The sequence below is a fragment of the Catharus ustulatus genome, chromosome W (genome assembly GCF_009819885.2).
Source record: "Catharus ustulatus isolate bCatUst1 chromosome W, bCatUst1.pri.v2, whole genome shotgun sequence".
NCBI classification, from domain to species: Eukaryota; Metazoa; Chordata; class Aves; order Passeriformes; family Turdidae; genus Catharus; species Catharus ustulatus.
In genome coordinates this window covers 11,597,250-11,623,125 of record NC_046261.2, presented here as the reverse complement: position 1 = coordinate 11,623,125, position 25,876 = coordinate 11,597,250, and the positions used below count along the sequence as shown (strand labels likewise).

The 25,876-nt window shown below is 42.3% G+C and overlaps 1 protein-coding gene across 1 annotated transcript in view; it reads left to right on the top strand.

The window, feature by feature from the left end:
* LOC117005022 (splicing regulatory glutamine/lysine-rich protein 1-like) overlaps positions 1–25,876 on the top strand; it is a 104,846-nt gene that overhangs the window by 4,869 nt on the left and 74,101 nt on the right. Inside the window, exons 2-3 of the mRNA XM_033076242.1 lie at positions 9,539–9,672; positions 20,620–20,735. Of these exons, the coding sequence (XP_032932133.1) occupies positions 9,539–9,672; positions 20,620–20,735 (250 nt within the window). The remainder of the gene's footprint in view (positions 1–9,538; positions 9,673–20,619; positions 20,736–25,876) is intronic.

The window sequence follows — 25,876 nt, the reverse complement described above, 5'->3', positions numbered from 1 at the left end:
TTTTAGTAGTTTGTCACTTCATGTTTTGTCTTCATTCATCAAAGCCCTTCAGTCTTTGGTCACTGCTAATCAAACATCCCATTAAGAAGTATGGATTTAATATATGCCATTTTCCTGAAAGCCTAGTTCTCTGTGAGGAAGAATCTCTCTTGTGTATGAGTGGTTTTCACACTTTAAGAAGTTGCCAGTAAATGCTATTTTATTATTATTGATATTTTCCGAAGAGGTCTGTGTGAACTGTGAATAAGCTGCTTTCAGATTCAGAATTGAGGGCATAGGAAACTCTTGGTACTGAAGAAGTTTCCATATGGTCATCATTCTGATCTTAGCTACTTGTCAGTGAGATTTCATTGACACTGAAAACAATATTTCTTTTTATTGAAAAGCTATGAATGTGTATTTCAGTAGGCCATAATGCTTGTTATGGGTGGCTGTTTGTATTTACCTGTTTTCTTACAAGAAAAATTTAAATTTGACTTGACTGTACAGCTATATACTGTTCTGCTCTCTGGAAGGCTTTCGATTGAAATTTTAATGTAAAAATTGAAAACACCTATTTGATGAATAACATCACTAAACAAGGTATGTGGAGGTGGGAAGAGGGTTTTTTTAAAAATCCACTCATTTTACTCTTAAGTAATTTGTACAGTAATTTCATGATTATAAGCCGCACCTGATTATAAGTCACATGTCTGGGTGTCAGCAACTGTCTTGGGTTACAATACAGAGTGTGATAAAAGGTATCTATTCCATCACCATCTGTTGAGGGTGGGGGCGCTGATGCTTATCTCCGTGGGAGATATTCTGCTAATGGGCCATCCATTGAAACCAGGCGAGACATTGTTCTTTATCTTTTCACAACCTATCCTACCTCCAGGGAGTCATTTTCTGCTAATGGCCCATTGAGTCCCTCTGTGTGACTGATAAAATTACTTCATCCCATTGGAAGTTGTTCCAACCAGGGGAAAGAGCCCAACATTTCTTACCAAGATAAAAACAGATGTTTGGGACACTAAGGTAGCCCCCTTCTCCACTGGGCTCCAGAGGGAAGTTGGATTTCTCCACATCACCACTGGACCTCCGGAGGGAAACTGCACCTTCTACAGGAGCACTGCTTCAACTGAATCACATCTGTCACTGCAAGAGGACTGCAACCACCATTTAATCAAACAGCTACCAACACCCTGCCTGACGGGGTGTCAGGTTGTACTCTGACTTTGTCAGGGTTTGGAGTTTGTTTCTTTGTAGTACTGTATTTCTATTTTAATTTCCCTAGTAAAGAACTGTTATTCCTAATTCCCATATTTTTGCCTGAAAACCCCTTGATTTCAAAATTACAATAATTTGGAGGGAGGGGGTTTACATTCTCCATTTCAAAGAGAAGTTCCTGCCTTTTTCAGCAGACACCTGTCCTCCAAAACCAGCAACTTTTCGTTCTTTGTCCATATATAAACCACACCTGATTATAAGCTGCACTTCTGGGTTTGGACCAAAATTTTAGTCAAAATGGTGTGGCTTATAATCGTGAAATTATTGTATTTGATTATCAAATCTTAAAGAGACTAGTTGAGTTTATATTTTTTCATGTTGGAATTGTCTGCTGTATTACTTTAAAATTGGTGTCAAAAACTTGCCCAAGGAACTTTGACTTCATGAGATTTTTAACAATTTCCTTGTAAGACTTGTCTCTTATAGACTGCTGTAAGTAGCTTTCAGTACTCAAAGATCTCTTTTATTCCATTTAATTACTACTGCCAAACATTTTGGTCACCTCTTCTTCCCTGTCCCATAAACAGAGCTTTAGCCTCAAGAAATATGTTCAGAGAATTTGTGGGGTATTTTTTCTTTTCCTAAATGCTCAGAAATGAAAGTAATGGTTTCTTGTAAAATCCTTTCAGAAAATAGGATTTCTATGTTGCTGACTTTTTTATTTACTTGTACATATAATATTTTTCCCTTTTGCTTATATCTTGAGGAAAATAGGAGGACTGAATTGCAGGTTTCTAATTTTACCAAATGAGATCTTTTTTTCCTGAAGCTAAAGACTTAAATATCATAAAGCAAAGTTAAAGATGTATATGAAAAGGACTTGTAAAATTATTGTTAGGGTGAAGCAATTAACAAGAACAGAAGATAATATTACAGTCACATCCTCAGGAAGAGAATTTATGTGCTAGGAGTTGTTACTACATCAGGGCCTTGGTGTGGATTTGCCACTTGCGTGTAGAAGAGAGTGGCTTTATTGGGGCTTCTGTCATCTTCAGTGATATTTTGTCATCAAAGTGATTTACCAAAATATGAGTATTGGTCTAATACCGATACTCAAGTGTGACAGACAAAAGACTCTCTAACAATTTAAAGTTAGAAAGTGTATGTTTATTCAGCACTGGGCAGCAGCGTAGGGTAGCCCCCTAATATGCACTGCAAAATTGCAGGTGATCACAGAGTCTATTTATTGACAAAAACTTCAAACAATTGCATATTCATAATAACAGCCCCTCCCATCCCCCGCTTCTTATGGTAATTAGCTTGAATAGCTATTAAGCATGCGTGGTTGACCTTTTCAAATAAGTCGGGGGTTGTTTTTGTAGGGAGGGGTCTTAAAAAGAGGAAGTAAGGTGAGTCTTCCTCGCCTTGAACTCTCAACCTTTTCTATCAATGACAATACAAATGGTTTTTGGAGCAACTCCATTTTTTCAAAGAATGAGTTTCTGGTTGCAATTGTTTGTGTTCTTTGGACCTACCTACTAGTTTCATCCTTTCCCATTGCAAGCACAGCTAAGCAAACATAAAATGACAGGCAATCAATTATTTAGGTTTCAGATAACTATCTCAAGCCCAGTTTCTTCTAAGTTTTAACTAAAATCCTAATTTCTTTAAGATTAGTGTTTCAAAAGTTTGAGGAAAAACTCCTGACATTTAAAATATCTATGTATGGTCCTAATTTCGATAGAGATCTAACTTCTCATGTTGAGAATGGAAAATTGCTGTCATTGTTTAACAAGTGCTCCTCAGTTTGCCATTAGCAAAACCATGATTTTGCGTTAGGTTTGTCACCCAGTTGAAATCTGTTTCAGAGAAGCCTTTAAAATTATGTTTGTAGTGATAAGCCTTCAAATGTGGCTGTAAGAGGATTTTTTGTTAGTTAATTATTGAAAAACTTTATGGAAATTTAATTTTTGCAGAACGAATTATTTGAAAGCAGGGAGACACAAAATGTCTGCATCAGGTGATGAAAGCCCTGCTATAATACTGTTTTCTTCTGGGTGTTCTGCAGTTGTCTTGGAAGCTAATACACATGAGTGTTTCTTAGTTATTGATATATCCTGCAGTGGCTGCAGTATAGATATGGATTTTGAGATAAAATACACAGAGCCTTATTTAAATGTGATCTGCGCAAATATTCCAGAATGTCTCATTTTGACAGGTTATTCATTTTTTTTGTCTTTTCCACCATCACCACCCTGAGAAAATTTGGACCTATAGAGGGATATTTTGTAGTCTTTGATTTTTCACTGGAGATTTCTGAGTAGGTAATTCTTAAGTTTTTGGTTGGTTTTTGTTCTGTTGGAGGGTGGATGTTACGATCTCCCTACAAAGGAAAAAAAAACAGTAGAAACATGAATATTATTTATATCTTTATTTCCTTTTTTAATTTTCTTGCATTTCTAAAGAATCTGGATTATAGTAACCTTAAATCAGAGATGTAGGACTTGCTTATTTCCATCAGTGCTTTGTAACCATAGAAAGAAGGCTGTGACTCTACCTCCATTCAGCCTTGAAAAGGATTGGCAAAAAAAAATTCAAAACAAGGGATAAAAACAGAATAGGACTTTACTGGTTTAAGAAAGACTTCTTACGAAACCTACTGGGGAAGTTTAGGAGGCCCACTTTCTAAAAGAAGAGGACTCAAGTCACTGTGAAACTTTAGAATTTTAGAACTTTTGGATCTTGTCTCCCTCGATGTAGAGGCAGCACTGATGGGTTTTCAGCAGAGGTGGTCTCCTTATTAGAGAATTTTTCCTTTTCATCAGTTCTCCAGTGAATCTCATGATTAGCTTAACTTTCAGAAAACACTTTGGAGCAAGGCTTATTTTTAGAGCCTTGTTGCAGTAGTATTCTTATGTGTCCTGGTTTACAGGACAGGTATCTGCTAAGAAAGGCAGGAGCCTCTCTTTGACATCGAGAATGGAAACCCCCTCCCTCCAAATTATTATAATTTTGAAATGAAGAGGCTCTCAGGCAAAGATATGGGAAATAGGAATAACATTCCTTCACTAGGAAAATTAAAATAGAAATACAGTATTACATAGAACAAACCCAAAACACTGACAAAGTCAGAATACATCCTGACACTCCATCAGTCAGGGTGTTAGTAGCAGTCCGATTAAATGGTGTCTGCAGTCCTCCTGGAGTGACAGATGTGGTTCAGTTGAAGCAATGATCCTGTAGAAAGGTATACTTTTTCTCTGAAGGTCCAGTCGTGATGTGGAAAGGTCTGGTTTTCCTCTGGAATCCAGTGGAAAAAAGCCTGCCCTGATGTTCCAAATCTCAGTTTTTATCTAGGTAGGAAATGCTTGGCTCCTCCCCCTGGCTGGAGAATTTAACAATGGGATGATGTAATTTTATCAGCCATGCAGTGGGACTCAATGGCCCATTAGCAGATGATATCTTCCTGGAGAAAGGAGGGGTTGTGGAAAAGATAAAGATGACTCCCCCACCTGGTTTAAACAGATGGCCCATTAGCTGATAATATCTCCCACAGAGATAAGGATCACTGCCCCAGCTAGTTTCAGCAGATGGTGATAGATTACATACTTTTGGTCACATCCTGTAGTGCAACCTAAGACATTATTTTAGTATTTTTTAACACACTTCTCAGATAGCTTTGGTAATTGAAATCCAGGACATACAGAACTCTGTAGTTGTTGGAATTTATAAGGTTTATTTATAGAGCCTGTAACTTCCTGGAACAGAATTATGTTTTTGAGTTACCAATGAAAACAACAAAGAAAAAAGCTAAGAGATGTTAGAAGTTTGAACCAGAGAATCTTCAATGGGGGATTCAACCATTTTGGTTGTAACACTGCCATATGTACTGAATAACAAACAAACCCAAAACAACAAGAAAAAAACCAAAAGACCCTTCTCGTCAAACTTACCCACACAGTCCTCTGTCTCCCCAACCCAAAACAAACAAAAAAACCTGTGGCCATTAAAAAGAAAAATCTTTGTGATGAGCAAAGTCTGGGTCTTCAGAATATGAAATATTACAAGTTCCATGCAAACATTTCTGCTGAGTAGTGCGATAGTCATAGCTCTGTCAGCTCTGATGGAAAGTGTACTGAATCAAGACACTACAAATGTCTCAAAAGCCGTTTTTATACATTTATTTCCTTCCTGAATATGAAAACTTGAAACTGGGAAAGCATTGTCCACTACAGACAGACTAATGGACAGAAGAAATGTAATCTTGCAATGTTTTCTATAAATTGCATAAGGTTGACTTTCATATTTATGTTTCTCCTTCTCCCTGTTTATTTTTCTTCCTCAGTGTCTCTGTTTCCACAGAATTTTCCATCATAAATGTTTCTGATTGCCATTCTGAATTTGACCAGCTCTCTAGATATTTTATCTAGATGTTACCTTTCTGGTAACCAGAAACATACAGTAATTTCACTAATACAAGCCGCACTGTTTTGACCAAAATTTTGCTCCCATACCGGAAATGCGGTTAATATTCAGGTGTGGCCAATATGTGAATAATTTTCTGACATTTTCAACCCTGGGAGTGCAAACCACGTCAGTGCAAACTGCAAAGTCAAGCTCATGCCAGTACAACCCTGCATTTACGCGATTGTTACAAATTGATACTCTGTTGCGCAGCGGGTGGAGCTGCTCTGTGCAGGCAGCACAAGGGGTGGGGAAGGCGGGGCAGCTCTCTCCTGCTGGCCCCGCGGCTCGGAGGAGGCAGGGGCAGCTCTCTCCTGCTGGCCCCGCGGATCGGAGGAGGCAGGGGCAGCTCTCTCCTGCTAGCCCTGCGGCTCAGGGGAGGCAGGGGCAGCTCTCTCCTGCTAGCCCCGCGGCTCAGGGGAAGCAGGGGCAGCTCTCTCTTGCTGGCCCCACGGCTCGGAGGAGGCAGTGGCTCTCTCCTGCTGGCCCCGTGGCTCGGGGGGAAGGCGGGACAGCTCTCTCCTCCTTGGCCCCATGGCTCGGGGGAAGGCGGGCCTCTCTCCTGCTTGGCCCTGCGGCTCGGGGGGCTCCCATCCTCGCGTGCCGCCGCCGCAGGAGCAGGCAGGCTACATCCCCGCCTCCCATCGCCGCCGCAGGTGCCGGCGAGCTCTGTGCCCCCCCTGCCGCTGCGGGGCAGCGCCGGGCCGGGGTGACCGGGCCCAGCGGTGGCGGTGGCTGGCCCCGAGCATCCCCGCCGAGCGGCAGCACCGAGCTGGGCCACCCAGCCCTGTCAGCAGCCCCGAGCCCTCATGGCCCGAGCCGAGCCAGTAAACCCTGCCCTGCCGCGGTTCGGTTACTATTTGGCAACTTTGTTGCACGCGGGTCCTCACTGTGAACACAGAGCGGCTTATACTCGGGTGCGGCTTGTATTCGTGAATTTACTGTACTAATCTGCCTGCGTCAGACTACAGTAATTTCACTACTATAAGGCACACCCGTTTGACTAAATTTTTCCCCCGAACCTGGAAGTGCGCCTTATAGTCCGGTGCACCTTATATGATGGACAAAGTTGCGAAATTTGCAAACCCGGAAGTGTGAGCCACAATGGGGGGGCGGTGCCGCGGGAGCGCCGAGTCGTGAGGGGGGGCGGGAGCAGGTGGCCACAGCCGGCAGGAGCCGCGTGGGGAGGGAGGGGCCGACCGGGCCCCTGCGGCCGCCGAATAGCGGCGACAAAGCGCCGCCGCCGCTGGCTGCAGGGAAGCCGGGACGCAGCGCGACTGCACGGTCGGAGCCGTGAGCCGTGCCAACCGGCGCCGGGGGCGGCTGGGAGTGCCGGGGCCCTCTGCACGGAGAGGGCGCCTGTGGCTGCGTTTAAAGGCTACACTGATCTTTGAAAAATGTTTGCAAATTGAGCACCTGCCAGTAATTTGTTACTTTGTTGCGCGCCGCGCGGCTCCTCGCTGCAAAATAAAAGTGCGCCTTATAGACCAGTGCGCCTTATATGATCTACAAAGTTGCGAAATTTGCCAACTCCCGGGGGGGTGCACCTTATAGTCTGGTGCGCCTTATGGTTGTGAAATTACTGTAAGTTCTGAGTTAATTTATGCAGTTAATATGATGAAATAATGTGACTAAAACTTGTGAGTTTTTATTTAAATACTAAAGCGCGATTAATTCCATACAACAAATTTGGGAATACCTGCTTGAAATTTGAGGGACTGCAAGATGGATTAGACTAAACTTGAACTCATTCTAGTACTTCTGAAAGTAGACAAGTGTTATAGTTGAGAGGGTCAACATTAAACAGTTCAGACAGTGTATTTTTCATTATTTACTACTTTTCTTTAAGATAGATTTTTTTTTTAAATGAAACTTGGTGATGTTTCAGCAATATCCTTTTGTATTCTGTCTTTGAAGGTTTTACCTGTACTTACTTGATATGAAGAAATAAACTAATTGTGTAAAGAGTATAAATCTTGACTAGGGAATACATATTTTAAAGCAAACTTTGTTTTTGATCAAGATTACAAAGTTTTCATATTGTGTTTTCTGATCTATCTGGTGGTGTACTTTCTAATGGAAAAGCAAGTTACCCAACATACGTATATTTCATTTCCTTCTTTATTCTAGCCTAATACTGAATTCTTCCTACCTCCTTCAGTGTTATCCTGTACCACACTATGCCAAACTAAGATGATAAAAAGGATTTTTGTTACATTAGTGAACTAAGACGTAACAACTGTAAGAATTCTCAGGAATATGTTTTTATCTTAGTATGTGTCATGGGGTGCCTTTATGATGCTTGTATCCCCAAATCGTCTGTTGGTGTTGAATATTGAGTTCTGCAGCTTTAAGACTACTTCCACGAGTGAAGTGGGAAGAGGTGCAGACTTTGTTATCAGAGATGGCACTTGCTCCCCCGCATTCTTCACACAGACTGTGTTGTCTGCAGTGGACAGCAGGAGAGAGCTTTTCTTTGCTTTTTAGTTAGTTTTTCTGGCTACTTGAGTCAAAGGAGTCTCCTGAACTTTGTTTTTTCCCTTTTTCTTGGAATTGTTCAAACCTGCTCTGGACTGAAAACCTAGGAGGAGCACTGGGAGCTCACACCTGTGGCCCACTAGGCCTTGCCTGGGCCATGGCATTTCCCAGCACCGTAGGGACTGAGAACAGACTGAGTGCAACCCATGGAAGGGACTCTTCTGAATTTGTCATCTCCTTGGAGCGGCAAGAGGTTTTGCTGTTTGGTATTTTTCAGTTTTTTGCTGGGAAATGCTTTGTCTGTTAAATAAACCGTTTTTTTCCTCTTCTTTCTGAGGAAATATTTTTTCCTGAACCAGTTGAGGGCCCCCATTCGGAGGTTTCTTCCCAAATTTGTCCTAAACCAGGACAATATGATTGAAAAAAATTTTATTTGTGAAGGCCTTAGAAAGAATATCAGTTAATATTGGCTAATATCCAAACGATTCTCTAAAAATGACTGGGCTTATTATCACAGAATTATAGAATTATAGAATACCCTGAGTTTCAAGGAACCCACAAGGTTCATCAAAGTCCAGCTCCCAGCCCTGCACAGCACCATCCCAAGAATCACATGATGTACCTGAGAGTATTGTTCAAATGCTTCTTGAACTCTGTCAGGCTTGGGGCTGTGACCACTTCCCTGGTGAGCCTGTTCCAGTGCCAAACCACCCTCTGAGTGAAGAACCTTTTCCTAATATACAACCTTAACCTCCTCTGGCACAACTTCAAGCCATTCCCTCAGGGCCTTTCACTGGTCGCCACAGAGGAGAGAGCAGTGTCTGCCCCTCCTCACAAGGAAGTTGTAGACTGTGATGAGATCCCCCCTCAGTCTTCCTTCAGGCTGAACAGACAAGTGACTTCAGCTGCTCCTTATGCAGCTTCCCCTCAAGGCCCTTTACCATGCTCTTGGCCCTCCATTGGACACTGATGTTTTTAAAAAATGTTCATTTGGAGGATAAAAGATAAACTATGGATTATTTATTCAACAAATGTCTCCTGTAAATATGCTATTTATAATAGCAGTGTAATTTTGTTTAGCAAGATTTATAAAGAAAATCAACCTTGTTAATTTGGGCTTTTGACTTCTATAAGTTTCCATCAAAAAGAAGGAGGGGCTATACTATGAGTTTTTAAGTGACAAGGCAAATTAATAAATTTGTAAATGTTGTAAATTTAGGAAATTTTTAAGTAGGCAAATTAGTAAATTTCTATACTTGTCTTTTGGGTAACTTCTCCAGGAAATCTAACTTTTTTTTTTTAAGTTAAGAAATAATAGTTGAAAATATGTGCATGCATTTATTTAATATGGCTAATTGTTGTTTTTTTTTTTCCTTTCTTCTTGCAGCAATGCACCTCTTACTTTTTCCTCCAAAGTATGTTATATTAAGTTTCGTGAAGCTTCAAGTGTTGGTGTGGCCCAGCATCTAACTAACACGGTTTTTATTGACAGAGCTTTGATAGTTGTGCCCTGCGCAGAAGGTTGGTATTTTAGACATTCTTCTGTAATGTTGGTCTTTGTCCTGTCTGCTAATTGTTTTAAGCTTTCTATCTAAAGAGGCAGTGCTCTGTGATCTTATTTTATTTCTGAAAAAAAAGACCTTGAAACAAAGTTGAAAATCAAATGAAGAAACCAAATTATCTAGATTAAATTGAAGTCCAGCATTAGAAAAAAATAGTTTATTTAAATTAGGATAGTTCAATTTTCCACAGTTATTACATATTTTGTGGGAAAAGAAGGTAAAATAATACTCCTCATTATGGTTTGTATTGGCAAGCTTATCCCCACACAAAGTTCCCTCTGAAGTCAATGAAGCACTGCAAAGATAAAGCAGTTTCCTGGCACTGTGATAACACTGCAGTTTAGATCTTAATGTGTTGCCATTGGTGTGGTGTTTTGGTTTTTGGGCTTTTTTTAAGGTAGTACAGTAATTTCATGACTATAAGGCACACCTTAAAGCCTAAAATTTTGATCGAAACCTGGAAGTGCGCCTTATAATCCAGTGTGCCTTATATATGGAAAAAGTTTGAGTATTGAAAGGATCGCCAAACAATTTCTGTTTCACATTGCGCAGCAACAAACATGAAGCTCACAATCAAATGACTGCGAGCAAGCGGAGCACACGTGTTGGAGGGTTTTTACTTTTTACCTCTGTGGAGAAATTTTTCCCATTATCATGCTAACAAAGCTGTCAGGGTGGCTTCCTTAGCTTTTAATTGCTCAAGACAAAGGAGATGGGTGGGTGCTCTCGATGTCTCAATCGCTGGGGGGGTTTGAGCGGTTGGGGTGGATGGTCGTGGTTTCCTTTTTTTTCCTTCTGGGGGGTCACTGACACTCGCTGGCCCGAACGCGGAGGAGAGAGGTTTTTTCTCTGCAGTCGGATCTGCCCTGCACCCCGACACTGCTACCGCAGGGTCCCGGGGCACGAGGGCCAAACACGGGCCGCATCTGCGCCCAGGGGCAGGGCACTGGTCTGGCCGGTGAGCAGCGTGGCCCGCCTGGTGCCGGGGGTGGCTGCAGGGTGTGGGAGAATGACGGCTGCGGGGTGGCGGGGCCCGCGGCACGGGGAGGGCGAGTCCCGCGGCATCCAGGAATGCCGCCCGGGGTGGGGGGCGGCAGCACCAAGCATCCCGCAACCCTGGGTGCCTGGGCCACCCCAGCACCCTGGCGGGCTGGCGCAGCGCTCAGGGGGCTCTGCCGCTCGCCAGGAAACTTTCCCACTGCCCTCGCCCCACTGGGCTGTGCCGTCCCCTCACCTGCGCGAGAGCAGAGCCCGCAAGTTTAATAAAAGTGACTGATTTTTCTCAGTATTTTTTTTAGTGTTTTGATTCTTTTTAGACTGCGTTTAAAGACTATGCCGATCAGTGAAAAATGTTTGCAAATTGAGCACCTGCCAGTAAACCCCGTGATCGCGTGATTCCGTTACTAATTCGTTACTTTGTTGCGTGCGGATTCTCACTAAAAAAAAAAAAAAAAAGGCACCTTATAGTCCAGTGCACCTTTTATATGGAAAAAGTTTGGAAATTTGCCACCACCCGGAAGTGCACTTTATAATCTGGTGCACCTTATAGTCGTGAAATTATTGTAATTATTTTTCAGTTTTTTTAGACCAAGTTCCAATTTTGTCTTGTAGACATTATATATGTATTTGACTATTTTAGATTAATCTAATCTTATGTATTTTGCATTTGTGATGATAATTGCTGTTTGAATATAAATATTTACCTTCTAATTTTATAAAAAAGTTTCAATTTTTCTTTCTTGTTGCTGTAGTAAGTATTACTTTGTGTGCAATAAAAAGGCTTTCTTATGCATACTGGTAGTTTTCTTTGATTTTAGATATCTTTAAAAATGCAGTCAACTGTACAGAATGCTTCTAGTGTAAAATATTTTTACAACTCTTAGTAAAATAAAGTGCTTGTTGAATGCTAAATTTACAAGTGTTTCTTTAACTAACTTTGAGGTCCTGCTTTTACATATGTGTTGAATATGAGGTAGTACTTATTGTTAGTATACTATTCCAGATTTAAATGCAGTTCTATGAAGCATGGTTCTACTTACTGTAGGCAGATCACTGGGGCAGAGCCCCCTTGACTTCATTGTGATAATTGTGGGAATTGAGCATTTGTCCATTTGGATCTGCCTCTTTGGAGTAGAGTATTCCAGTTGATGGAGTGAAGATAACTTCACATGGTAGAGTTTAACAGTTTAACAGTAGTCCCAGAGTGCCATTTTTGGCATGTTTGCCACATCATGATCTAGATAGTATGAGATTAATGCTGCTGCAATGATAGTCTGGGGTTTTCCTAGCAAACTCTGACAAAATTTTAAAATTTCATAGACTCTTATATGACCTTCGGTATACTGTCTATTCTTGTAGCCTCGTTAACATGGACATATTGACAAGTCTCTGTGAAGCCTAGATTTTTAGTTGCTTTTATGGTTTGTCTGGGGGGCCTTTTGGGTTTTCTTTTAGGAACTTGTTCTTAAACCACAAAGAGGATATTGCTATATCTACTTGAAGCTTTGCAGAGGCTTTGGGTAGGCAAAATGTATCACAACAGTGTCCTTATTGAAAAATTGCCCTTAAGTAATTGACTGCAAATTCTTCAGAATCTTAGTTTTACGTTTCATTGAAAAGACTTTAACACTGGTTCAGTACTGCCAGAGAGGAAAGATTGCTACTTAATGAATGAACAACACTTTCTGGTGTTTTTCTTGAGATCACTGCATAATGTGATATGACAACAGGTAGGTAGAGCTATGTTTTCCTGTCTCTTGATGGTAGACAATGAGGGGAAGGAGAATAAAATCAAAGTTCTGAGAAATCTTGTTCCAACCCTGTTTGTAGCTGACTTATTAGGCATTTCTCAGAAAATGTGTTACAGAAAAACTGTCACTGTTACAGACCATTCTGGACTCCACAGAGATTTATACATAATTAGGTGAACAAGTGATTGGGTTGTGAGGTCAATTTCTATTTTCAAGTTAGAATGCTGTTTCCATGTAACTTTCTAACAGAATCACTAATTTTAATTTGCAAAGATGTGAATTCATATAGGATTAACTTTCTGAGACCATAGTGCAACATTTTTTATTCACTATGTATAATTGTTAATGAAATCAGTGGAGTGTATAATGGAATTGAAAAATAACAATAGCTATATTCTACTGGAAGGTTAAATTATGTCGGTGGCCAACAGTGCCAGCAATAAAATGTTTCATGTGCTGAATGAAACATATAGGAGGGGTAAAATGAAACTCTGAAAACTTGGTTTTAAAGAACAGAATAAAATCTGAAATTTGTAGTGTATTTAAACAGTGGTAAATTAAGAGTACAGTAATTTCACGACCATAAGGCACACCGGATTATAAGGCGCACTTTTTTTTTTGCAGCGAAGAGCCGTGCTGTGCGCAACAAAGCAACAAATTAGTAATGCCTCTCTGCCTGCGCTGCTTCTGGTGCCTGGGGCTGCCCAGGGGCTGCCCGCCGCCTCCCTGCCCACGCGGCTCCCGGCGCTCGGGGCTACCTGCTTCCTCCCTCCCTGCGCGGCTCCTGCCAGTTGCGGCCGCCCGCTCCCATCCCCCCTCACTACTCGGCGCTCCCGCGGTGCTGCCCCCCCTCGCGGCTCTCACTTCCGGGTTGGCAAATTTCGCAACTTTGTACATTATATAAGGCGCACCGGACTATAAGGCACACTTCTGGGTTCGGGCCAAAATTTTAGTCAAAAGGGTGCACCTTATAGTTGTGAAATTACTGTACATTACTACACAATGAAAACAGTGTTAATTTTGTGACATTTAATAAACAATTTAACAAAAATATAATTGCAAATGATTAACATTATCAAGTTGTCAAAATATAACTTTATTTTGTGTATATCATTAGGTTTTTCTTTAAGCATTATAGTTTGAGAACACAAAAGTTGAAAGATAAACAAAGATACCACCCTAATAATTCTAAATTTTATGTTCACATTGTCTATCAGATGGATTTTGACTATTAATTTGGTTTTGTATGTTTTCTCTGTGTGATATTTGTGCATTATTAGATGACTAGACTGGCCAAGGCAGACCTGTTACATTTGCCTGAGTTAGGCATTGTTTGCCATGCCACTAAACCTGCCGCCAAGTGAAATCTTCATGGGGGAAATGAGATTGAAGTCTGGTCTGCTGAAGGTGGATGCCCTGTCTCTGTTTTTATTTTATTTTGCTTCCTTTTCTTTGTTTCATTTTCACTTTTTAGTTTTTTCCCCCTTTTTGTTTTGTTCTGTTAAATCCCTTATCCTTGAACTTGTGAACTGGCAATTCAGCTCTGAAAAAAATGATGTTTTGTAAAGGGTTCATAGTGTTTCATTTTGAAGTTGACCCGAAGCTACTTGTGGATGGTATACAGAGAATTTAGGATATGTTTAAGCTTTATGCTGTGAATTATGGATAATTTTTGTTTGGAATACATTTAAGCATCTAAATTCAACAGATGAGCACATTGTGTCATACTGGAATAGTGAAAACTATATCAGTTTTAAGATGCATTCTTTCATATGTTATGCTTTGTGAGCTTATCTTGAAAGAGGAAAGTTAAAACTTTCTGGAGAAATTAACTTTACAAAGTAAAATCATGATTTTTCTCTGCTATTTTTCCTTTTCTCAGCAGAGTACTTTTAGGTTGCATGATCTGTTTAAAAGAAGGCTTTCTATTTATATCTAATATGAAGAATTTAAAATAATTATTTATGATATTGAACTTTCACGAGTATTGAATGTCATGAAATATTTGTTTGCTTCTGATGAAACCTTGCTCCAGTGAGGTCAGTGGCAGTAAGATTTCATCCTTTTTTTTTTACTTTTTAGAAAAAACTGTTTACCACTCATAAGTACAAATGTAACCTGAGATTTTTGTTGGAATGTGTTACGAGGCACATTGTCTTTCAACAGTGTTATTCATGGGAAGATCGAAAAGTTGTGTGTGTGTGTGTGTATTGCACTTTTACATGCTCCCATGCTCCAGTGGTCATTATTTAAAGAAGAGTTTAAAAGAAAAAGTATAATCTCACAATCTCAGAAGCCCTGGCAGTTCATGCTGGAGTGATTGAGAAAGTTCTCATCCCAAAATGATGTTTATTCTTGTGAAAAAAAATCCCTAAAACAGAAGCGCTGAACCAGGTGATGTGTCTCATCCTCAAGCATTACTCTTTTCAGCCAGCTGCATTGGGACCAATTGGCTTGACACTCTTAATGCACCAAGCTGAGAACTGTAGCTGGGAAGAGCTTTGTCATCTCTGCTGGATTTAGCTGTGCCAGTTGAGGCAATTACAAATAGTTGTAATCTCTTTAATCTCTGCTGATAAATCCAATAAGAATCATGAATTGAATCACACAGAAATTATTTTATTTGTAAGTGTGAACTTTCCATTGAATTAAAATAGTAGAAAAGTAACAATTCCTTTAACATTCTTTCAAGTAAATGTAAAAAGAAAGTATTAAAAAAAGAAATGTACATAGTTATTTTTGAAGCTATTTTGGGGTGATGGGAGGATTAAACACGTAGTTACAGTGTAAAGAGTAAGGAATTAATTTCTGAACACATGGACGGTGATAAAAAAACTGATTAGTACCTGCTTAACACAGATATTTCTGTTCAGTATTTAACAAATGGATTCTGGTATAGACTAGGTTGACTAGGGCTCTTAAGCACTTACTTAGGAAAACTACATTTCTGAAGAATTATAAGGTATCTCTAGTTAATATAGAGCTAATCTACATTTGCTTCCAGATTCCTTTGCAAAGTGATGAATTAATTAATTAATTAATGATCATAGAATCTAATTTACTAAACACTCATGCATTCAAATAAATATTTCTAAGGATGTGATATAGATGTGGCATATTTATTTTGCTTGTTTCCCTTATTTGAAAATAAATTTATTTGCCTCATTTCCATTCAGCTTTTAAGTACCATGAGTTTAAAAACCAAAACAGTTATTTTTAAACTAGTGTCATAATTTGCTATGTCAGTAATGACATATTTTCTTGTGTTTTTGTGGGCTTGTATCCCTTTTTAAAATAAATTAATGGAGGCTGTAACTTGTGAGGTTATTTGGCCTTACATATTAATTTGTTTTTCAAAACTGTCTAAAGAACAGGGAATTAAATTTGTAAGATATTTCAGGCTTTTGGTTTTGGGGTTTTTTTTACCCTCAACAGTTTATCTTCTATTGAATTGCTTAAAAGTTTAACCTGATCTTAAACACTTAAACCTAGAAAGGGGTATCTTTTCAAAAGACAGTATCTGAAAATACAAGCAAATTTTCAGGGTTCTGTCTCTAGAGATAGACCTTTCATCATTCTTGAATAAAATTAATTAACAGATATTTGTGGCATGGAAGTGATCAACTAGATTTTGTATTTAACATTAAACATTATGTTCTTGAGGGACCAAAGTATTCTGGAAATAATGCTGCTAACTTTATAGTTTGTATATGTATGTTATTCATTTTTTTTGAACTATAATAGTTTACTTAACTGAAATTGTTCAATTGATTCCTTAAGCAATGTTTGAGCAAATGAATAATGAATAATTGCAATTATTTTAGTAAGGTGACCCATATGCTTAAAGTTTAGAATTGTATTTAAGTACATTTCTGAACTTTACTCCCTGTCAGCTTAGTTATATGCGTATGCATAACTCAGTTTCTCTCTAAAAGGGCTAAATGTCTTAAGCATCTCAAGCATCTCAAGTTTATCTGGTTAAGTATGTATTGAATTGGCTGTAAATGCATACTTATATTAGGCATATGCTTATGTATATTATTGACCAAGGATCTAAATTACAATGCAGATGTACTGCTTTAGGAGCCATTGCATTTACTTGAGTCACGTCTATTGATCATGTAGAAACCTCTATGAGTATCCAGTTAATTGCAAGATGCTGGCTCAGCAATCATTTGAAAATGCTTAAGTATTTTGTTTTTCAGAAGAACTGGTATATAATTGTATGCCTAATTTGCACACACAGTTGTTGGAACTATATATTTGGAAACCTGTTACCTAGTTACATAGTAGGCAGAATGTGAGCCAAGGTACCTGGCAGTCTGGCAATTCAAAGACGCCTTTCTTGCACACCTGACTTCAAAATGAGACCTGTTAACTCAGCATTGTGATGATGACTCAGATTTATGCATGTTTTTATAAAAGCCCTGGAAGACCTAATTGCAAAGTAAATTCTTAATTGTTAATAATTTTCCTATTTTTCTCCTTTAGATAGCAAAATAAAGTGTTTTGTTACATGTTAAGGAGCAAGGTGCCTCAAAATTTAACATAAATAAAATAACTCTAAATAGAAGGTGTGAGAAAAAAAAGAAGAGTACAGTAATTTCACGACTATAAGGTGCACCGGATTATAAGGCGCACCTTTGGGAGTTGGCAAATTTTGCAACTTTGTACACTATATAAGGCGCACCGGACTATAAGATGCACTTTTTTTTTTGCAGCGAAGATCCGTGCTGCGTGCAACAAAGTAACGAATTAGTAACGGAATTCCGTGATCGTGGAGTTTACTGGCAGGTGCTCGATTTGCAAACATTTTTCACAGATTGGTGTAGCCTTTAAACGCAGCCCCAAGCGTCCTCCCTGTGTGTGGGCCCCAGCATTCCCACCTGCCCCCATGGCTCACACCTCGGGGTTGCTGCGGTTCAGGGCTGCTCAGGGCCACCACGGCTCGCGGTGGCTCGGGGTCACCTGCGGTTCGGGGTGGCGCGGGACCGCCCGTGGCTCTGGGCAGCTTGAGGCCGCGCGCGGCTCAGGGCCACCCGCTCCCTCCTTCCCCGTGCGGCTCCTGCTGGCCGGGGGCTGCCCGTGGCCGCCCGGTCCCACCCACCCAGCGTGGCTCCTGCTGACTGGGGGCTGCCCAGTCTCACCCACCCTGCGTGGCTCCTGCTGGTCGGAGGCTGCCTGTGGCTGCCCGGTCCCACCCACCCAGCTTGGCTCCTGCTGGCCGGGGGCTGCCTGCGGCTGCCCGGTCCCGCCCACCCGGTCCCGCCCACCCCACGTGGCTCCTGCTGGCTGGGGGCTGCCCGGTCCCGCCCACCCCGCGCGGCTCCTGTTGGCCTGGGGCTCCCCGTGGCTGCCCGGTCCCGCCCACCCCGCACGGCTCCTGCTGGCCGGGGGCTGCCCGGTCCTACCCACCCCGCGCGGCTCCTGTTGGCTGGGGGCTGCCCGCGGCTGCCCGGTCCAGCCCACCCCGCGTGGCTTCTGCTGGCCGGGGGTTGCCCAGTCCTGCCCACCCCACGTGGCTCCTGCTGGCCAGGGGCTTCCCGCTCTCCCTCGCAGCTTGGCGTTCCCGTGGCTCCACCTCCCCTCATGGCTCGGCTCACGGCTCGCACTTCCGGGTTGGCAAATTTCGCAACTTTGTCCATTATATAAGGCGCACCGGACTATAAGGCGCACTTCTGGGTTTGGACCAAAATTTTAGTCAAAAGGGTGCACCTTATAGTCGTGAAATTACTGTACTGTTATTTTATATTTTCTACTCCACTCATGCTATATATAAATTATTTTTATTTGTTTTGTCCTTTGTATCACCAACTCTAACCGAGTCCTTGATGCAGATCTGTAGAACAGGTTTGCAACTTTTGTCTTTTTATTTTTTTAAGTAGTATGATTCCTGTGGGGTTTATTTTCACAAATATAGTTAAAATTGTACAGTGTTTTGAAAATAATATAATATTTTAGGTTTTGATAACAATGTTTATAATAATTCTTAAATTTTGAAATTAAGGTCTTTATAGTTAAAATATATAAAGTTCAAACCAAAGCAGTAAACGCCATTGGCATAGTATTTGTATATACCTTGACTTTTAAAACCATGTTTAAATAAAAGCATTTACATGATTAAAGTGCATGGGGTAATACCAAAGGGCTCAGATGGATAGCATATATACAGTTACTCCAGTAATTTTGAATAAATCATAGATAACTAATGTACAGTAATTTCATGACTATAAGGCGCACCCTTTTGACGAAAATTTTCCCCCGAACCCGGAAGTGTACCTTATAGTCCGGTGCGCCTTATATAATGGACAAAGTTCAGATATTTGCCTACCCGGAAGTGAGAGCTGTGAGTCGCAGGGGGAGCTGGCAGGGCCGTGGCTGTCAGGTGGAGGTGGGGCGGAGCCGCGGCAGGCACACCCCGGCCCCGTGGAGGCAGGACGGCCCCTCCAGAGGCACGCCCCGGCCCTGTGGAGGTGCGACGGCCCCTCCACAGACATGCCCCGGCCCCGTGCAGGCGGGACGGCCCCTCCACAGGCATAGCCTGGCCCTGTGGAGGCGGGACGGCCCCTCCACAGGCATAGCCCGGCCCCGTGGAGGCGGGATGGCCCCTCCACAGGCACACCCCGGCCCCGTGCAGGCAGGATGACCCCTCCACAGGCATAGCCCGGCCCCATGGAGGGGGCACGGAGGGGCGGCGGCCATAGCCCGGCCCTGGAGAGGCGGCACGGAGGGGTGGTGGGCATGCCCCGGCCCCGGAGAGGCAGCACGGAGCAATGGCGGGCGTACCCTGGCCCCGGAGAGGCGGCACGGAGCAGCGGCGGGCGTGCCCTGGCCCTGCCAGGTACAGGCGGGCCTGGGGGGCCCGCGGCACTGCCCCTGCCGGGTACAGGCGGGCCCATGGGCCCATGGCTGCCGGGTTGAGGCGGGGCCTCGGCCAGCAACCGTGCGGGGGAAGCTGGGGGCGGAGCCTCGCTGCAAAAAAAAAGTGCGCCCTATAGTCCGGTGCGCCTTATATGATCTACAAAGTTGTGAATTTTGCCGACTCCCCGGGGGTGCGCCTTATAGTCCAGTGCGCCTTATGGTTGTGAAATTACTGTAATTTGAACTTCTGTATTTTTTTCAGTTGTGTTTAATATTTGTACCAGTTTAAATGCCTTTGCATTTCAAATTTAAAGCATATGTTTAATTGCATTTGTAATTAGCTATTGCATATTTTGATTTATGAAGATTTTTTATTATTTATTTATCAGTCTAATTGTAACTAACTTTGAATGAAACCTATGTTTAGTTCAGATTAGATATTTCTTAAACATTTCGCATGGCAGGGAAAATATAGTATGGTTGAAATAGTAGGAAATACAGGAAAATATAGCTTGCTTAGCTGATCAGTTACTATTCTCTTCAATTTCACTAAATTTAAAGCTAATTTATCAAAATTTTAGATTAAGTGAGGTGACCTAGAATGTAAGACAGTACAAATATGAATTTTTCAGCTCTCCCTCCACTCTCAACTTCATTTGTAGTATGTCTCGTGTGGAGTCACAGTAGGGGTTTTTTTATTTTTATTTATTTTTACATCAAAAGTAGGTAACACCAGAAGGTGAAAAAGCTCATGAATTTCAGTTAACACATACTTTGTTTCTTTCTTTTTTTAACTGATTTGGTTATTTGCCATTTCTGGGGATTAAACTTTAAAAAAATGTTCTTCTTTTCTATATCTGATGTTCTGTGTGCTATTAGTGATGCAGCCAACACGAACGGTTGTCATGTGTAATACAGCTTTCGATCACCGTGAAAACACCGCCCTGGGAAAGCGTCCATGCTTGATATCGTTTGGTTCATGAACATTAAGTTTCCAGTACAGGTGACCCATAGCTCCAAATGTTAAATAATTGTGTACATTATTCAGTTTTTAAAATAATAATCCATTAATGACATTGCTAATCTTTGAAGTTCTGCTCACTTTTGGTTTTCCTAGTTAGAGGCAGGGTAAAAGGGAATACTTAAGTTCATATCTGTTTCTTTGTAAGGATCTGGTAAATAGATACATTCTTATTTATTACTTTTTAAAATGCAAGGGTAATTGTAAAATCATAGAAAGGGTAATATCTCTGTAGTGTTCCAACTCTGTGTGACACTTTCCTTTGTTTCTTCAGGTAAAATCCCAGATGAAGCCAAAGCCCTTTCTCTATTGGCACCTGCTCCTACTATGACAAGTCTGATGCCCGGTGCAGGGTTGCTTCCTATACCTACACCAACCCCTTTGACTACAGTAAGTAAAATTCCATCTCTATTTGATTTCTGGTTTTCCTTTACACTCATCAGCCTTTCTGTGTTCAGAGAACAAGAACTGTCTGATCTGTGGATGTTGTCTTCTCATATGCTAAATCAGTGAGGATTTAGCTGGGGTGCCTAGAGGGTAGATCACAAGATGTCCATGCACTACCTTTTTTTGGTATTTCTTTCAGATTCTTGGTTTGCAAAATAGTGGGCAAATATTGGGTTTGGTTGTGTTCATTTTAGTTGTTGTCCCTTCACTATACCCATTAATTTGATCCACTGGCAATGCTATCCACCTCCTAATAAATTATTAATAGATAACAGTTAAATTGAAAGAGTTCTTCATAATATTAAAATTCTGCAACAGGATGTTTTTGCAATAGGATGCTTTGACCCTGGTGGAAGCTGAGGTGAGCCTGACTGGAAGAAATATCCCATTGTGACTGGCTCAGAGGGTCTGTGCATTTTGGGCATAGACTTCCTCTGAAGTGAGAAAGACCCAGAGGGACTCAGGTGGGCATTTGGGATACCTGCTGTGGAGACAGAGGGGATTAAGCAGTTGAACACCTCGCCTGGACTATCAGAGAATCCATCTGCAGTAGACCTTCTAAAGGGGAAATAGCAATGAGTACCAATTGCTACCTTGACAGTACCGGACAACTCGAGATGCTGTGATTCCCATCCACAAGATGATCTGTGAGCTGGAGAGCCAATGGGTGGTCAACAAGGCCCACTCACCCTTCAACAGTCCCATTTGGGCTGTGCACAAATCTGAAGGAGAATGGAGATTGACTGTGGACTATCGTGCCTTGAATGAAGTGACTCCACTGTTGAGTGCTGCTGTGCTGGGCATGCTGAAACTCCAGTACAAACTGGAGTCCAAGGCAGCAATGTGGTACACCACCATTGACATTTCCAATGCATTTTTCTCCATTCCCCTGGCAGCAGAATGCAGGCCTCAGTTTGCCTTCACCTGGAGGGGTGTGCAATACATCTGGAACCGACTGCCCCAGGGATGGAAACACAGTTCCTCTGTCTGGCATGGGCTGATCCAGACTGCACTAGAAAAGGGTGAGGCTCCAGAACATCTGCAGTACATTGATGACATCATTGTGTGGGGGAACACGGCAGCAGAAGTGTTTGAGAAAGGAGAGAAAATCATCCAGATTCTCCTGAAAGCTAGTTTTGCCATCAAGAAGAGCAAAGTCAAGGGACCTGCTTGAGAGATCCAGTTCCTGGGAGTGAAGTGGCATGATGGATGGCATCAGATTCCCACTGATGTCATCAATAAGATCATAGCAGTGTCTCTACCAACCAACAAAAAGAAAACGAAAGGTTTCCTAGGTGCCATAGGCTTTTGGAGAATGTATGTAGGTGTAGAAGAAGAGATTACAGGCGACCTCACCCCTGATAAATCACAGTTCTACTAATTACCAAAGAAGAGGAACAGCCTTGCCCTTAATGGGTCACAGCTGTGACAAATAAAGATTAGTGTGATAAAAGGGGTGGTTTGGCCAGTTAAGGAGGATCCTGGAGGAAGAGGACCTTGAGAAAGAGGAGTCCTGAGGAAAGAATCATCCAGAGACACAAAGAAGAACAAAACAATTAAAAGAGTTAGTGCAGTGAAAGATCTGCTATGAGGTCAATCTGGGTCTGATCAAGCTAGAGCCTGCAGTCATAGCTGAGTTAGATAAAAGCCTGTGGTCAGTCTGCAAACTAATACTTACGGTCATAGTCCAGCAGGAAATAGCCAGCAGTCAGAGTCCGCAGTTGGACCCTACAGTAGGAGTTTGCTGTAGTCAGAGTCATGATGGTTAATCTGTAAAGAAGAATAAACCAGGACTCTTTTCATGTTTTTGAAAGAGTGTGTGTCTTGGCTCATTTCTACCCCTAACAAGAGGTCTGCTGCAACAAATGCATTTTTCTGAGTACAGCCAGATTGTGAGCTCTCTCTGCCTGGTCACCTGCAAAAAGAGCAATTTCCACTGTGGCCCTGAATGGCAACAAGGCTTTGCCCAGATCAAGCACGAAATCACTCATGCAGTAGCCTTTGGCTCAGCCAGTACAGGACCAGAAGTAAAGAACGTGCTCTACTCTGCAGCTGGGAGCCATGGTTTGTCCTGGAGCCTTTGACAAAAGGTGCCTAGCAAGACTTGGAGTCAACCACTGGGATTCTGGAGCTGAAGTTACAGAGGGTCTGAAGCCAACTACACCCACACAGAGAAGGAAATTTTGGCAGCCTATGAAGGAGTCCAAACCACTTCAGAGATAATCGGCACTGAAGCACAACTCCTTCTGGCACCCCAACTACCAGTGCTGGGGTGGATGCTTACCATAAAGGGTCCCTCTACCTGCCAAGCAACCAATGCCACATGGAGCAAATGGATTGCTCTTATCACACAGCGTGCCTGTATTGGAAAACTGGGATCTTGGAAATAATTACAAATTGACCTGAAGGTGAAAACTGGTCTTGCTGACGAAGAGGAGAAAGAACAAGTGACACATGCTGAGGAAGCTCCACCATACAACCAACTGCCAGCAGAAGAAACATGCTCTTTTCACTGATGGTTCCTGTTGCGTTGTAGGGATAAAACAAAAGTGGAAAGCAGCCGTATGGAGCCCCATGCAACCGGTTGCAGAAGTTACTGAAGGAGAAGGTGGATTGAGCCAACTTGCCAAACTCAAAGCCATTCAGCTGGCCCTCAGGTGGGCTTTTGGGATAGCTGCTGTAGAGACAGAAGACATTAGACAATTGAACACCTTGCCTGGTCTTTCAGAGGACCCTTCTGCAGTAAGACTCCTGAGCATTGGGGCAATGCAGCAGAGAAATTTTTTTAGAAAGGGGAGTAAATTATTCAAATCCTACAGAAGTCCGGTTTTGCCATAAAGCATAGTAAGGTCAAGGGACCTGCACAGGAAATTGAGTTCCTGAGGGTAAAATGGCAAGACAGGCACAGACAGATTCTGACAGAGGTGATAAATAAGATAGTTGGCTATGTCTCCACCAACCAGCAAGAAGGAAACAGAGGCTTTCCTAGGCATTGTGGGTTTTTGGAGGATGCATGTCCCAGAGTATAACCAGATTTTAAGCCCTCTCTACCTTGTGACATGAAAGAAAAATGATTTCAAGTGGGACCCTGAACAACAGCAATCCTTTGAACAAATTAAATAGAAGATTCCTCATGCAGTAACCCTTGGGCCAATCAGGACAGGACAGGATGTGAAAAATGAGCTCTACACCGCAGTCAGGAAGAATGGTCCTTCCTGAAACCTCTGGCAGAATGTACCTGGAGAGACTCAAGGACTCAAGGACTATCTCTCAGGTTCTGGAGTCAGGGGTTCAAAGGATCTGAGCCCAGCTACACTCCAACTGAAAAAGAGATTCTTGTATCCTGTGAAGGGGTTTGAGCTGCCTCAGAAGTGATTGGCACTGAAGCACAGCTGCTTCTGGCACCCCAGCTACCAGTGCTAGGCTGGCTGGATGTTTAAAGGAAAGTCCCTGCATGCCACTGATACGACATGGAGTAAGTGGATTGCTCTCATCCCACAGCAAACTCATACAGAAAATCTGAATTGCCCTGGAATCTTGGAAGTCATCATGAACTGTCCTACATGTGAGAATTTTGGATTATCATCTGAAGAGGAATAAGAGCAGGTGACGTGCAGAGGAGGCCTCACCATATAACTAGCTATGGGAGAGTGAGAGGTGACACTCTCTCTTCACTGATGGATCTTACCATATCATAGGGACCAGTAGGAAATGGAAAGCAGCTGTATGGAGCCCTACGGGGTGAGTCGTGGAAGCTACCGAGGTGGATGGAGTCAGATTGCAGAGCTGAAAGCTGTCCAATTGGCTTTGGACATTGCTGAGTAAGAGAAGTGTCCAGTGCTCTACCTCTGCACTGACTTGTGGATGGTAGCAAATGCTTTGTGGGAGTGGCTGGAAAGATGGAAAAAGGCCAACTGGCAGCACAGAAGGGAAACCCCTTTGTCTGCCAAGTGTGGCAAGACATTGCTACCTAGGTGACTGTGAAAGCCTATCATGTGGATACACAATGCACTTAAGAGTCAGGCTAATGTGGAGCACCACAACAATGAACAGGTGCATCAGGCTGCCAAAATCAAGGTGTCACAGATAGATCTGGACTGGCAGCATAAGAGTGAGTTATTTCTAGCTCAGTGGGTCTATGATGCCTCATGTCATCAGAGAAGAGATGCAACATACAGGTGAGCTGTAACAGCAGTGCGGGAGTTTTACACCACTTAATTAGTGGTTTGTCTCAGTCTCGTCTGCCTTCGCTCAGAGCCAGGATTAACAAAAACATGATGGAAACAGATTTTCTCATGTTTGGGCTTGGTTGTTTATTAAATCTTATCAAAAAGTACAGAGCGTTCGACAGCACTTCTAGCTACCTGCTAGAAGTGAGGAAAAATGGTGAAAGATGCAGCTGCTACAAGGTCTTTTAAAGCTAAACAGTCCAATAGAGAATTAGCACCTATATTATTTATACTTTTGACTCAATAATTAAATTCCCATGACTCTTAGTATGACACTGTCTGACCAACCAGAAACTACTACCTGAAACCCATGAAGAAGAAAGAAGATGAACACCGAAAGAGACAATGCTCCAAATCCTCCATATTGTCCCATACCTATTACTATACTATAAAAACTTCAAATTTAAAAACCCATCACCATGTGAAAGCACACACTTCTATTTCACTACACACTTGTGATTTTAACTTCATCACTCAAACTTAGAAACCATCTCCAAGGCCTCAGGTCAAAAGCAGTGTTCTCCAAGGGGTCAGTGCCTGAAAGCACAGAAAGCTAAAACCCCCAGGTTTCTGGGGTCCAACAGTGGGCTCATGACTGAGGGGTGGACTTAAACACAGACACTATATCCCAAGTTATCCATGACTGTGAAATGTGCTGTGATCAAGCAGGCCAAGCTGGTAAACCCCCTGTGGTATTGGGGGCAGGGGTCTAAATATAAGTATGGGGAGGCCTGGCAGATCAATTACATCACACTGCTGCAAACCTGCCAAAGGCAAGAGTTACATGCTTGCAGTGGTAGAAGCAGCCACTGGATGGCTGGAGACAACCCCATGTCTCATGCCACTGCCCATAAC